General features: G+C 37.3%; 1 protein-coding gene across 1 annotated transcript in view; it reads left to right on the forward strand.

Moving 5' to 3' along the window:
- Positions 1-13,279, forward strand: part of LOC135201616 (uncharacterized) — a 14,295-nt gene extending 1,016 nt beyond the window's left edge. The window contains exons 2-11 of the mRNA XM_064230675.1: positions 1-94; positions 793-907; positions 1,940-2,149; positions 2,812-3,010; positions 8,305-8,390; positions 9,384-9,569; positions 10,593-10,761; positions 11,395-11,453; positions 12,467-12,615; positions 13,146-13,279. The exon at positions 1-94 is cut by the window's left edge and continues 54 nt beyond it. Of these exons, the coding sequence (XP_064086745.1) occupies positions 1-94; positions 793-907; positions 1,940-2,149; positions 2,812-3,010; positions 8,305-8,390; positions 9,384-9,569; positions 10,593-10,761; positions 11,395-11,453; positions 12,467-12,615; positions 13,146-13,274 (1,396 nt within the window). The 3' untranslated portion in view covers positions 13,275-13,279. The remainder of the gene's footprint in view (positions 95-792; positions 908-1,939; positions 2,150-2,811; positions 3,011-8,304; positions 8,391-9,383; positions 9,570-10,592; positions 10,762-11,394; positions 11,454-12,466; positions 12,616-13,145) is intronic.
- The last annotated feature ends 1,721 nt before the right edge of the window (positions 13,280-15,000 follow it).

Below are 15,000 nucleotides of genomic sequence, written 5' to 3' on the forward strand. Positions count from 1 at the left end.
TCAGCTGGTGTCATCCTTCGTTGAGGGGAAGACGCTTGATGGTGATCACGGGTTGTCGAGGTTCCGGGACCTTCTGCGGAATGATACCGATCAGGTGAGAGCCTGGATAGGATTGAGAGAGAGAGAAAGAGAGAGAGAGAGAGATTAATAATATACTCTGGGTTTCTTCATAGCATTTCTGTCTTGGAAAGGAGAGAGAGAGAGAGAGAGAGAGAGAGAGAGAACTTGTATGATTTTAACTAATCAACATTTTTTTTTTGGCAAATTTTATTAGGACAGAACAGAGCCAGTTGCCCAACCAAATGTACAACGAAAAAAAATATAAAGTATATAAAGAGTAAAAATCAAGAACATTAGAAAAATATTACTTTTGATGATGAAATATAAGAGTGGAAATTTCCAAAATGCTTCATATTTTAACAATTATAATCATTCAGTTACTTTTGCGATACCAGTTACAAATTCAAAGTGATATTTTGAGATTATCTTTGTTTTATGATATTTAACATGAATTTTTAAATTTTCCTTTTTTTGTTGACACTGAAAACATGAATAAAGATACATTTTAAACTAATTTTAATTATCTGGAGAATATACAATATTCCAACATTCCCATTCTATAAGTAGAAAAATTAAAACCACGATGTTACTGATGACAGATTAGTTGATTGATCATCATCAAATTACTTGGCGTCACGTTTAGTCGTTACAGTATAATATTTGGAGACTAATTTTCCAATTCAGGGATAAGATAATATTAAAGAGTTTCACTCTCTGACTTCTATTTTCCAGTTCTGCAAATACATCACGTGTCAGGAGAACGAATATCCTGGCCAGTGTCCAGAGGGAGCTTACGTAGAAGGAGTGGCGCAGTTTGGCTGCTGTGGCGCATGCGTCCTTTTCAGGCGTACGTTTTGGTATTACGTAAGATTTACATCAGCAGTGCTTGACCCTTTGGGGGGGGGGGGGGGCGATTATATTCGTTATTCTCTTAACAAATGATGTACCAATGATATTCAGTTTATGAAAAAAATGTAAAAATATCGTCTTATAACGTTACTATCATAAGTCTACCATCCTAGTTAGGCTCGTTGAGCTGACCTTCTTTCGTGATTATTGCCCTCCCTTCCCATCCCTCGAATCCGCTTCTCTTTCTCTTTTTTTATTTTTTTCCCTTTAAATCTGGTGAGAGGGGTGGGGTGGCGTGAAAGAAAGGACCAACTCTCAAAGGGGGCGTGGTCAAGAACCACTGATCTACATCAATATAAAGATTTAATTTCCGTGGCGTTACTGAATCTTTGTTATTTGATGTTCAGAAATGAGACTGATTAACAATTGCCTTTAAAAAGTCTAGTTTAGATATTTCTCGGTAAGATTGTGAAATAGAATTAATATATATATATATATATATATATATATATATATATATATATATATATATATATATATAATATATATATATATACTATATAATGTGATAGACTTATATAATGACTACGTGCGGGCAAAAGCACTACCACGCCACTGAGAACGAGATGGGTTTGATGCAGTTTCCAAAACAAAAAATACCTGCGCGCGAAAGGTATTTCAAGTGGGAGGCGGCATGAACTTATATCTCTTGCGGTGTCGGGGTGGTTTAAGGCTTCACTGCCAGTCCTAGTATTGAGAGGTCACTGGTTCGCGCCTGTCGATCGCCAATTCTATTATCGCTTTAATAAATTCCCCCTCAGTTAAGCATATATGAAAATATATTAATTCCGGGGTAGAGCGAATTAGATATTAAAGGACATTTGTAGTTAGATATATGTATATGAATCACGGTAATGTGATAGACTTTTATATATATATATACTATATTACTATATATATTAAAAATATATATATATATATATATATATATATATATATAATATATATATATATATATCCCTCTTTACAGAGTATGGAGAGGACTGCACAGGAAGCATAGACCCGAAGTACGGAACGGGTTACCATGGCAACGAAGCAGAATCTACTCGAGCACAGTTTACGGGGTCTGGGCAGATATCCGACTCCCTCCCACCCAACCAGAATGTCCTCTCTTCCTCCTGGTGCGACTTCGGTCTTCAGTGCAGAATGGGGATCGCTCTTAAGACCGTCTGCTTCCCAGGTGAGGCTGGAAAGGCAGTTCTTAGTCTAGGGACAGGTGTTTTTCAGGTAAAGTTAACAAAATAAATAAGTCTAAGGTCAAGAGTTTCTCAGGTGAAGTGAGGAGATCAATGGTTAGTCTAAGGTTAGATATATCCCAGGTGAGGTCAGAAAAGTAGTAATTATTCTAAGGTTAGTTGTCTTTCAGGTGGAATCAGAGAAGTAGTAATTAGTCTAAGGTCAGGTGTTTCTCAGGTGAGGTTAGGAGAGCAATGATTAGTTTAAGGTCAGATATTCATCAGGTGAGGTTATAAAAGCAGTAATTAGTCTCAGGTCAGGTGCTTCCCAGGTAAGCCCTGAAAAGTAGTAATTAGTTTAAGGTCAGTTGTTTTTCAGGTGAAATCAGAAAAGTAGTAATTAGCTTAAGGTCATGTGCTTTCCAGGTGGGACCAGAAAAGTAGTAATTAGTCTAAGGTCAGGTGTTTCCCAGGTGAGAACTGGAAAGTAGAAATTAATCTGGGCTAGACTTTATTAGCACCTGAAGTAGGCTTAATATCCCAGTGCAGCCATAACTCTTGGCCCTATGAGCTTCGTAGACCTTGTTACACCCTTCACAAGTTCTAAGTTAAATGAGTTCAGTAGCTAATCAGTAAGAACTAGGACTAATGAGTACTATCTCTACAGGAGGCGACGACGACAAAGGCTGCAGGTACATCCAGAAGCAGTACCAGGACTTCCTAGCTGATCCGGAGCCCGATCCTGAAGGGAATCCGCAAAGTGAGAAGTTCATTCCTTACAGAGACGACTACAGATGGCTTCCCACCTGCAGCGAAGATGGGTACTTCGCCGAGAAGCAGTGCAAGGGACCTTCTAACGAGGGCAGGTGAGGTTCGATAATACCCGCGGTGTTCAGATTTTGTATTATCATCACCCAGGAGGTGAGGTGAAACGATGAAAAACAGGTGCAGATGAAACTTAATGAAGATAGGTGAGTCTTGCTCTTACCTGTTGAAATCAAGCACAACAGACCCGAAAGAATGTCTTAGGACTTCCTGGTGAATGATGAGGACAGGTAAGTTCACTTCTGCCTCTTGGTTAAGTCTAAGTATAGCAATTACCATACCAGAGAAGACAGATATTCAACAAACAGCTCTCATAATACATATATCTGGAAAGGATCTCCAATGGAGTTAAGTAAATTTCTATATTACCTTTATTTTATGGAATTTGCTCGTGGTAATTAACATACATGATATGTCTATCAAGGGCAATCAAAACAACGTATTTAACATTCAGTAAGGTTCGTCTTTATAAGGTTTATTGTTAATGATAATTGCCAGATAATAATAATAATAATAATAATAATAATAATAATAATAATAATAATAATAATAATAATAATAATAACAAAACAGCAACCTCCTTGGAAAAGGCGCCTGGAAAAGCAAATCATGGTGATGAGATCTGACTTGAGTAAACTGAAAGAGATGGCAGAAAAAGGCTAAGACGCAAGAAAACAAGGGAGGAACTCAACGAGAAATACAAAGTACAGGAGAGGGGACTAAACAACACAATAGAAGATGTAAAACAGAGGCTTAAGGCCAAAGCACATAAAATCCAACGGTACATGATCAGGAATAAGGGATACCAAAAGAACAAACTATTCGGAACTAACCAGAAAAGACTATACAGCCAACTAAGAGGGGAAGACAACCACCAAGAAATTCCTGAAGCCGAACCAAGTTAGAGACTCTGGAAAAACATCTGGAGCAATCCGGTATCACACAACAAACATGCAACATGGCTCCAGGATGTCAAGGAAGAAGAACCAGGGAGAATAAAACAAAGATTCACAGAGATCACGACAGACACAGTCAGACACCAACTAAAGAAAATGCCCAACTGGAAAGCCCCAGGTCCCGATGAAGTCCATGGATACTGGCTCAAAAACTTCAAGGCCCTACACCCACGAATAGCAGAACAACTCCAGCATTGCATCTCAAATCATCATGCACCCAAATGGATGACCACAGGAAGAACATCCTTAGTACAAAAAGACAAGAGTAAGGGAAATATAGCCAGCAACTACGGGCCTATCACCTGCCTACCAATGATGTGGAAGTTACTACTATGAGATTCAGGGCCTCTGTAACACGGTTTTTTCGCAATAACTTTTTATCTATGCATTTCATAAATATAACGCTTATTCAGAATACATATTATATCAACACATAAATTTTGAGTGTATTCTGCACTACGTAGGTTGAATACATTTGGTACTTATAATGTAAAAGTGACCTTTTTTGAAGACGGGCCAACTTACTCAGAGAAAAGGTTTCGAACGCACTCGTTACGCAACTTATGACATCATTTCTTTCCTCTTTCTCGATGGATGATTGGCTATACGTAACGAAGGCTAAACCTCTGGCAACAATGACATACAAATTTAAATACAAGCAAAGCAGTACACCTTTATGAACTCTGGAACCTCCCAACTGATAATTGTCATAATGAACAAACCAACAAAATATGTTAATAAATACAAAAACATTTCGATTATTAGTCTAACTCCCAAAATAAGTTTCCAAAGAAATTACAGTCTACTTTATAGGTCACAATCAGATTGACAAGATGTAGGGAATTGTTGGTAATTACCAAAAACATAGTAGACAAGCTTGATTTGATAACTGCTATATCCAATGTCAAGCAATTTTGATTTATTGGCTATCTACCTATTTACTGAAAAAAAAGTGGCCGGTACCGTATATTGGCTTTAAACCTTCACCAATTATCGTCAGAATGGTGACTTCATGAGGCTCCACCCACTTTCGCCTCGTTATAATTCAGGATAACACTGAAGGCTACCATGGGCATTGTTGGATTAGAAAATTTAACTTCTGGCTATAAAAACTAATTTCTCGAGTAGTTGTAAGAAGTGCTAAATGATCCTCAAGATCCCAGCAGTTGTTCTAAACGTTTAATCATGTATATTACTGCTATACTGTTGCGGCACTACTACTACAGTAGTATTACTACGCTAGCACTGATACCCCACCCACATCTATGTATCGTTTCGCCATTCATAAAGTCTTTGGGTTTCAGAGCCAATGGAGTTTCTGTCTGGTGGATGGGCGGGGCAACATTTCGTCAGAAGGTGTTTGTTTACCTTGCTTACGTAATGAATTTTTTTCGACTCTTGGCTCGTAATCATTGGCCATGGCGTCGGCTAGTTCATTTTTACTCTATAAAAATCAAAACTATCGGGTTTAGGTTATTGAAAATGCTGACAAAATTTGTGTGTGGTTGTAAAATATACCTATGTCAACTTTCAGCTACATCCGATGCTTTGACAAGGAGCAAAGTCCAAAAAACCGTGTTACAGAGACCCTGAATCTCATAGTAACAGGTATCATCAGTGAAAGGCTATACAACTACCTAGAGGAGACAAACACCATCCCCCACCAACAGAAAGGCTGCAGAAGGAAGTGTAGGGGCATAAAAGACCAGCTCCTGATAGACAAAATGGTAATGAAGAACAGTAGGAGAAGGAAAACCAACCTAAGCATGGCATGGATAGACTATAAGAAAGCCTTCGACATGATACCACACACATGGCTAATAGAATGCCTGAAAATATATGGGGCAGAGGAAAACACCATCAGCTTCCTCAAAAATACAATGCACAACTGGAATACAATACTTACAAGCTCTGGAATAAGACTAGCAGAGGTTAATATCAGGAGAGGGATCTTCCAGGGCGACTCACTGTCCCCACTACTCTTCGTAGTAGCCATGATTTCCCATGACAAAAGTACTAACAGAATATGGATGCCGGGTACCAACTCAAGAAAAGAGGCAACAAAATCAACCATCTGATGTTCATGGACGACATCCAGCTGTATGGTAAGAGCATCAAGGAAATAGATACCCTAATCCAGACTGTAAGGATTGTATCTGGGGACATCAGGATGGAGTTTGGAATAGAAAAATGCGCCTTAGTCAACATACAAAAAGGCAAAGTAACGAGAACTGAAGGGATAAAGCTACCAGATGGGAGCAACATCAAACACATAGATGAGACTGGATACAAATACCTGGGAATAATGGAAGGAGGGGATATAAAACACCAAGAGATGAAGGACACGATCAGGAAAGAATATATGCAGAAACTCAAGGCGATACTCAAGTCAAAACTCAACGCCGGAAATATGATAAAAGCCATAAACACATGGGCAGTGCCAGTAATCAGATACAGCGCAGGAATAGTGGAATGGACGAAGGCAGAACTCCGCAACATAGATCAGAAAACCAGGAAACATATGACAATACAAGAAGCACTACACCCAAGAGCAAATACGGACAGACTGTACATAACACGAAAGGAAGGAGAGAGGGGACTACTAAGTATAGAGGACTGCGTCAATATCGAGAACAGAGCACTGGGACAATATCTGAAAACCAGTGAAGACGAGTGGCTAAAGAGTGCATGGGAAGAAGGACTAATAAAAGTAGACGAAGACCCAGAAATATACAGACAGAAGAATGACAAACAGAACAGAGGACTGGCACAACAAACCAATGCACGGACAATACATGAGACAGGCTAAAGAACTAGCCAGCGATGACACATGGGAATGGCTACAAAGGGGAGAGCTCAAGAAGGAAACTGAAGGAATGATAACAGTGGCACAAGATCAGGCCCTAAGAACCAGATATATTCAAAGAACGATAGACGGAAATAACATCTCTCCCATATGCAGGAAGTCCAATACGAAAAATGGAACCATAAACCACATAGCAAGCGAATGCCCGGTACTTGCACAGAACCAGTACAAAAAAAGGCATGATTCAGTGGCAAAAGCCCTCCACTGGAGCCTGTGCAAGAAACATCAGCTACCTTGCAGTAATAAGTGGTACGAGCACCAACCAGAGGGAGTGATAGAAAACGATCAGGCAAAGATCCTCTGGGACTATGGTATCAGAACAGATAGGGTGATACGTGCAAATAGACCAGACGTGACGTTGATTGACAAAGTCAAGAAGAAAGTATCACTCATTGATGTCGCAATACCATGGGACACCAGAGTTGAAGAGAAAGAGAGGGAAAAATGGATAAGTATCAAGATATGAAAATAGAAATAAGAAGGATATGGGATATGCCAGTGGAAATTGTACCCATAATCATAGGAGCACTATAGGCACGATCCCAAGATCCCTGAAAAGGAATCTAGAAAAACTAGAGGCTGAAGTAGCTCCAGGACTCATGCAGAAGAGTGTGATCCTAGAAACGGCGCACATAGTAAGAAAAGTGATGGACTCCTAAGGAGGCAAGATACAACCCGTAACCCCCCACACTATAAATACCACCCAGTCGAATTGGAGGACTGATAGAAAAAAAAAAATAATAATAATTATGGTAAAAACGAAGTAACATACTGGGTGCCCAAATCAAGTCAGATCACAGTCAGAAAATCAACTGTTAATGTACTTATTATTATTATTATTATTATTAGTTATTATTATTATTATTATTATTATTAATTATTATTATTATTATTAGGAAGGAGGCCTTCTCTGAGGGAAGTAGCATTGAATATTATAGCTGTTTCAATTAAATGCCGTTGAAACAGCTATATTATTATTTTATTATTATTATTATTATTATTATTATTATTATTATTATTTTATTATTATTATTAGATGAACCCTTTTCATATGGAACAAGCCCACCACAGGGGCCACAGACTTGAATTTCAAGCTTCCAAAGACTATTACAGTATTCATTAGAAAGAAGTAGCAGAAATACAGAAAGAAGAGATAACCTATTAAAAAAACAAATCAATAAATACAAAAGAAAAAACGAGCAGCGACATAGGTATTAAGTGTTGAAGCAGAATGAAAATCAAAATACGGACCATTTTCCCAAGAGGGTCAATAGGTAAGAGTCTTTCCACTGATGAAATCTGGATGATACAGTTTTTCATTTAGTTTACACGGTATTTTATTAATTTGAAATGGTATATAGATAGTATTATAAAAAAAATCACATTGCATTAACACTACCCTGGGACAGAATGGGAATTAAAAAAAATGTACAGACTATTTCAAAATCAATAAAAGAAACATGTCCGTAAGCCTCCAGCAACAAATAATCACTTTTTCCACATATTCATCAAGGTGCGTTTGCGTTGATCCAGAGGGGAATCGGATCTTCGGATCAGCCTTTGACTTCCAAAAGGACCTTTACGAGACCATGAACTGCAGTAAGTAAAGATCCTTTTTTTTTTTTGAGTGGTGGGTATGGAATGAGATCGTAACTTGTATTACTTCTGAGAGGAGACTTTCTCCTGGATCTCCTCTCCGGGATTGAGATGTAATCAGCCTTCTAAGTGATCTCGGACGGAATACGTGGAGGATAAAGACTTCCTTTTATGCAGGATGTCTGAATGAAATACTATTCCTACGTGCTTGATAGTCCATAAAAAAAAGTCTGGCTTTGAAGTAGAGTATGTCAGTAAAAAAAACATGGTTTCTTTCATGTAGAATGGTCTAATATTGACAACCTTAATTAAAAAAAAATCACATATGACATATTTTCTTAATACGAAAAAATTCCTCTAAAAATATTTCATCTTTTACGCAAAATGTTTCAGTGGAAATCGTCTCTTTTATGAGAAATGGTCCAGTAAAAATATCCTATTTTGGTGACAGATTGTTCCATTAAAAGAGATACTGTTTCGTCCATATTATTCCATTAAGAAATTACTCCCTATTGTACAGAATATTCCAATCAATATGAGAAATCAGTTTCGTGCACAATAACAGTCCAGTGGAAAAAATAAATACTCTTCCTTTTATACAGAATATTCACCACTCTCTCTCTCTCTCTTCTCTCTCTCTCTCTCTCTTTCTTGAAACCAATGAGCATCGTGAATTCATGTTGCGTAGAACAACACAATTTACAAATGTTAATTCTCTCTCTCTCTCTCTCTCTCTCTCTCTCTCTCTCTCTCTCTCTCTCTCTCTCTCCAGCACTGAGCATCGTGAATTCATGTTGCCTATATCAACACAATTTAATTTATAAATGTTAATTATCTGTCTCTCTTTTCTGTAAACAGTATTCTAATAAAAAGTATATTCTCTCTCTCTCTCTCTCTCTCTCTCTCTCTCTCTCTCTCTCTCTCTCTTCTGTAAACAGTATTCCAATAAAAAGAATATTTCCTTTTTCATTTTCTCTCTCTCTCTCTTTCATCCAGAATGCTCCAGGAAGGTCTGGGAGAGGTACCAGGCCGGAGAGTCTACTGTGACACTTCACTGTGCCGAGAATGGTAACTATGAACCCATACAGTGTGAGAATGACTGGTGTTATTGCATAGACCCAGAGACCGCCAAAACTTACGGGCCGAATCTACCTGAGTCTGCCATGAACCTCTTGCCTTGCTGTGAGTACAACTTGAGCCACCTACCCTAAAAGAATTCTTTTTGTATTTGAATAATTCACTTATATTTTTATCTCTTTATCTTTTCAATTAGTTAGTTAGAACTTGGGTCACCTACCCTAAAACAATTATTTTTGTATTTGAATAATTCACTTACATTTTTATCTATTTCTTCATTGATTTGTTAGTTTGTTTTCTTATTTTCCAATAATTGCTCTCCTCATTCTCTTCTGTTACTGCTTTGAAATAAACACAGCCATAGTCTTTGGAAGCTTGAATATCAAGTCAGTGGGTGGCCCCTTTGGTGGACTTGTTCCATATGGATAGGGTTCGTCTTATCTGAATGATAATAAATATCCTCTGTAATATATACTTATACTTCCATCTATTTATTTACTAATTTGTTAAAGTTTTTATTTTCTAATAACTGATCTCTTCTTCTTTTTGTGTTTCCTTGTACCTTCTGCTACTTCTTTTAAACGAACAATAATATTTTTTGGAAGCTTAAATTTCAAGTCTATAATGACCCCTTTGGTGTTCCATATGAATAGGGTTCATCCTCTGAACAATAATAATAATAATAATAATAATAATAATAATAATAATAATAATAATAATAATAATCTTTATTTGATCTAAATTATTAGCAGAGCTATAAATACTTTTAGTGGTTGATTGATTTAGATATAAATGTAAGCTGCATTGTCCATCCATGGGCCCAGGTATGTGTTAAAGGGAATAGGACCCCTTGTGTAGCCTTGTGTAGACCCCTGGATTTGGACCAACCAATTGAGATAATGCGCTTCCCAGGTGCTTTCAACTTCGCTCTTTCCCGTAGGATCATAGTGCATTAATTAATGTTCTTTGCGGCGTCCCTACAGCCCATAGCTGGAACCCATTTCATTCCTTTTTCTGTACCTCAATTCATATTCAATCTCGGCACTGAATGACCTCGTAGGTTCCAGCGCTTAACCTTCTGGCTAAATTCTATATTCCATTCCATTTAACTTCACTCATGCATTCCAGATGAACGGAAACTGCTGGGTAATCAGTACCTGAGGCGCTGTGAGAGTGAGGTTCACGCCCACGCCGTCCTCTCCGATCTGCTGAAGGCCAAGGGAGTGCAGCCGCCCTCCACCAGCCTCTCCTGCGATCCTGATGGATCCTACTCTCCTATACAGTATGATGGCCCCGAGTAAGTATGAGTCACGTTGATTATTTGAGCCTTAGTTGAGTATGAGGTTATCATGTTCGCAGGCTGTCTTTTGTTGACAGTCTGTTTTAGGATTTACATACTTGGCCTCCTGTAGAGGGAGTAGTGCCGTCAGTGCACCTCACGCTGTGCACTGTAGGCATTACTCCAGCTTCCTTGTAGTGTTCCTCTCCATTCCTTTTTACTGTACCTTCGTTCGTATTCTCTTTCTTCCATCTTACTTTCCACCCTTTCCTAACCATTGCTTCATAGTGCAACTACAAAAAGGCTTCCCTCCCGTTACACCTTTCATAGCTTCTCTACTCTCAGTTTCGGCGCTGAATGACCTCATAAGTCCCGGCAATTGTCCTTTGGCCTAATTTCTTATTTTCCATCCCATTCCGTTACAGATGAAAACCAACACTCATTGTCCAGTAAGCTTTTAAGGAATATAATTCCTAATTAAAAAATGAGGAAAGAATCAGTGAAAACTGATGAAATATAGTAAAAAAAGGAGAGAATTTAAGACATTGATAAATAAATGGGAATATCATTGCAATAGATCCATGTCTAAGTAAACGGTCGATGTATATAACGGTATTCTATCTCGTTAATGAAAGTATCTATATATTTCAGTGCCAAGTGTTACGACAGATACAACCAGTGGCTCTGGTCTCCTGCTGGTGATGGCTGTCGTAAGTATGGCTCCCTTTTCTGTAAGATTACAAGTTCAAGGAATAGCAGCTCATTCACGAGACAGTTTCCAGACAACCCTCAACTCAACTCACGCGGTGCACTGTGGGCGTCAATTGAAGATCGTCGCAGCGTCCTTTCAGTCACTAGCTGCAAACATTGTCCATTTCTTATACTGTACCTCCTTTCATATTCCCCTTCTTCCGTCTTGCTATCCATCCTCTCCAGACAATTTTAAACCTTTCTATTCTCAATTTACCCTTTTATCGCTTGGCTTAAATTCTATATTCAATTCAACTCTTCAGTGTACTACTATCCTCCGCGAAGACTCAGTGAAGACTCCAAACTTCGAATAAATCACTTTCAGTATGAATCGCCTCGAACTCGTGGGTGGGCTAACTCGAAACTTTGGCTTTTATTTTCTTAATCTTCAAATCTATGGTTCTTGTGGTTCGAAGTTTTTGAGAATTATTTTCTATTATTCGAATCCTCGGGCCACAAATTCATGAACGTTATATGTCGTAACTGATTGTGAATTAGACTGAGTTACTGAGAATCTATGTTAGAGATTTCTCAGAAACTTCTGAGAATTTTGCTCGCAGGGAGAGAGAGAGAGAGAGAGAGAGAGAGAGAGAGAGAGAGAGAGAGAGAGAGAGAGAAATGGCGTCGTATTGAACGGCACCATATGCTTTTCCTATATCTCCTTTCTTTGCTCAATTCTGACTGTGTTTTGAAAATAAATAAATAGATAAATAGATAAATAAATAAATACATAAATAAATAAATAATTTCGGGTTTTAAGGAACACACTTCTCCTTAAAATCCCAAATTTTAAACATTGACAGCTGATTTGACTGTCGATAGTACCATGATACAATGAAATTGGTTGTAGTTATCATGACTCCATTTATAATTTTGTTTCTATGTTAATTCAGTTTCTATCATTTTATTTACATTTTTGTTTTGCTTTTTTTTTTACTTATTATTAATTTTTAATCTCTTGTCCACAACGCAGAGTGTAGGAGAGACAACCTGATGTTCAAGGACCAAGGAATTCAGGTAAACGTGAACTGCGCAGTTAATTCTGGAATGTACGAACAAATACAGACGAGAGGAAACACCGTTTATTGCGTCGACCAAGATGGCGTAAGAACTGGACCACTGGTTAGTGTCGAAGTCGTTTTTTCAGATTATTGTAGTATGTCGTTGGTTTTACGTACCTTTTGACAAAATTATGTTTGATAAATGTTTTTATATCTGAGAGCAGCAGTCACATTTCACACGTTTTGGATATGAAGCTAACCTAGTATATTTGAGAACAGAAACTAAACTGAGGTTTAAATAGATCAGTGTTGTTTTTATGTAAATAATGCAGCCTAGAAACCATATTTGTATAAACCAACATACACTAATGGCAGTCCTTTCAAGTAGTAATCTCTCTCTCACTCTCTCTCCCCTTGTATATTTGAGAACAGAAACTATATTGATGTTGATATAGATCAGTGTTGTATATTTATATAAGAAATGCAGTTTAGAAATCATATTTGTATAACCCGTACACTACTAACATTCCTTTCAAGTAGTAATCTTTCTCTCTCTCTCTCTCTCTCTCTCTCTCTCTCTCTCTCTCTCTTCTCTCTCTCCCCTTCCCGACGCCTAATTCCTTTTTTTTTATCTCCTCCGCACACACACAGGTGTATAAACAATACGAGGCTTACCTTTCGTGCAAGGAGGCGCTGACCTGCCAAGCTGGGACGAACAGGAATTGCAGGTTGGCGTGCGAGCACTGCACCCGGGAGTTCTACGCCAAGCACGATTCTTAGATTTTCAATATCATATTCTATATATAGTATTTTATATATTTATCTATATATATATATATATATATATATATTGATATTTTGATGTTATGTTTATGATATTTTGTGTAATTATCATAATAAAGGTTTTTTTTTTTTGCCACGTAGGAAGAAATGAAAAAGCGAGCTAGCCAAGTACTTTCGGTCCTGTTCGGACCCTTTACTGAAGGCAAACTGATTTTACAGAGAACAACATAGTCAAAAGAAGGCTTAATATCCAAACTGACACTACAAGATTAGCAATAAGGGCGATTTTCACTCTACAGAAAGGAGGTGCCGCCTGAGGGTAGCCACACCTTGAAGGATACACGCAGTAAACAAGTTATCCTTCCAGAAAACAGTACATTTTGAAAAAACACGGGAGCATATACAATTTAATATCATGAATTTTACACAAATTTTCCCAACAAAATTATTATTAATGAAAAGACGAAAGAAAATATAAATATATATATATCGAGCAAGAGAAAGGGAGAGAGAATATCGAACCAGAGAGAGAGAGAGAGAGAGAGAGAGAGAGAGAGAGAGAGAGAGAGAGAGAGAGAGAGAGAGAGAGAGAAAGGAATAATAACTATATGCATGTGGGACTAATTTATTAGTTGTTCATTTATTTTAAGGTCTTTCATAAACAACTTACAAATATATGGGTCCAAATGGTACATTCCCAGACTAAGATTTAGGTTGTTTTTATTAGTGATTTGTATAATTGCCGATTCCAGTAAATTTCTTGAAACATAATCATTAGATCTAGCAATGACCGAGGTATCACCCCAATTAATACAATAAGATTTTTCACTCAGATGGATAAACATAAATTTTTACTTGACTGACCAACGTAAAACGAATGGCAATCCTTACAAGGAGTTTTGTAAATTATGTTGTTATTTGTTACGGGACTATTCTTAATTAGCATATCTTTAATGGTATTGTTATAAGAGAACACTACATTAACATTAAACGATTTTAAATATTGATTTTATGGTTTCAAATCCACGAAAGTAAGGTAAGCTAAGTACATTTTTAGGCATTTCTTTTTCATAAATAGCAACACTATAAAACTTTTTGTGAGCTTTTTTATAACAAAAATCAGTTAAATGAGGTGGGTAGCAGAGATCGTTTCCTATCTTTTTTATGTATTCTATTTCTTGGTCCAGATATTGTGGACTCGTGATACGCAAAGCACGTAGGAACATAGAAGAAAAAATTGAAATTTTAATATTAAGATGGTGGCCAGAATAAAAATGTACATATGTTAAACTATTTGTGGGTTTTTTATAAAAACTGAATTTGCATTGGAAAGATTCTCTATGTATTAATACATCTAGGAAAGGGATGACATTGTTATTTTCAATTTCAACAGTGAATTTTATGGATGGCACTAAATTATTCAATTTAGACAGTAAATCATTTACATCGATACCAACAGGTAAGACTACTAAGATATCATCGACATATCGGTACCATTTTAAGGGGATAAGTGTGATATTCGGGAGATGTTCTCTCAAAAAATTCCATATATAAGTTTGAAAGGAGAGGTGATAAAGGGTTACCCATGGCCATACCAAATATTTGTTGGTAATATTCTCCATTAAAAATAAATCTGCAGTCACAAATACATAACTTAATCAAGGAAATTATGTGACTAACGGACATAGGCAATTCATGCAGTACAAGTTCATTACCTAAATAT

Source organism: Macrobrachium nipponense, chromosome 28, assembly GCF_015104395.2.
Source record: "Macrobrachium nipponense isolate FS-2020 chromosome 28, ASM1510439v2, whole genome shotgun sequence".
Lineage (NCBI taxonomy): Eukaryota > Metazoa > Arthropoda > Malacostraca > Decapoda > Palaemonidae > Macrobrachium > Macrobrachium nipponense.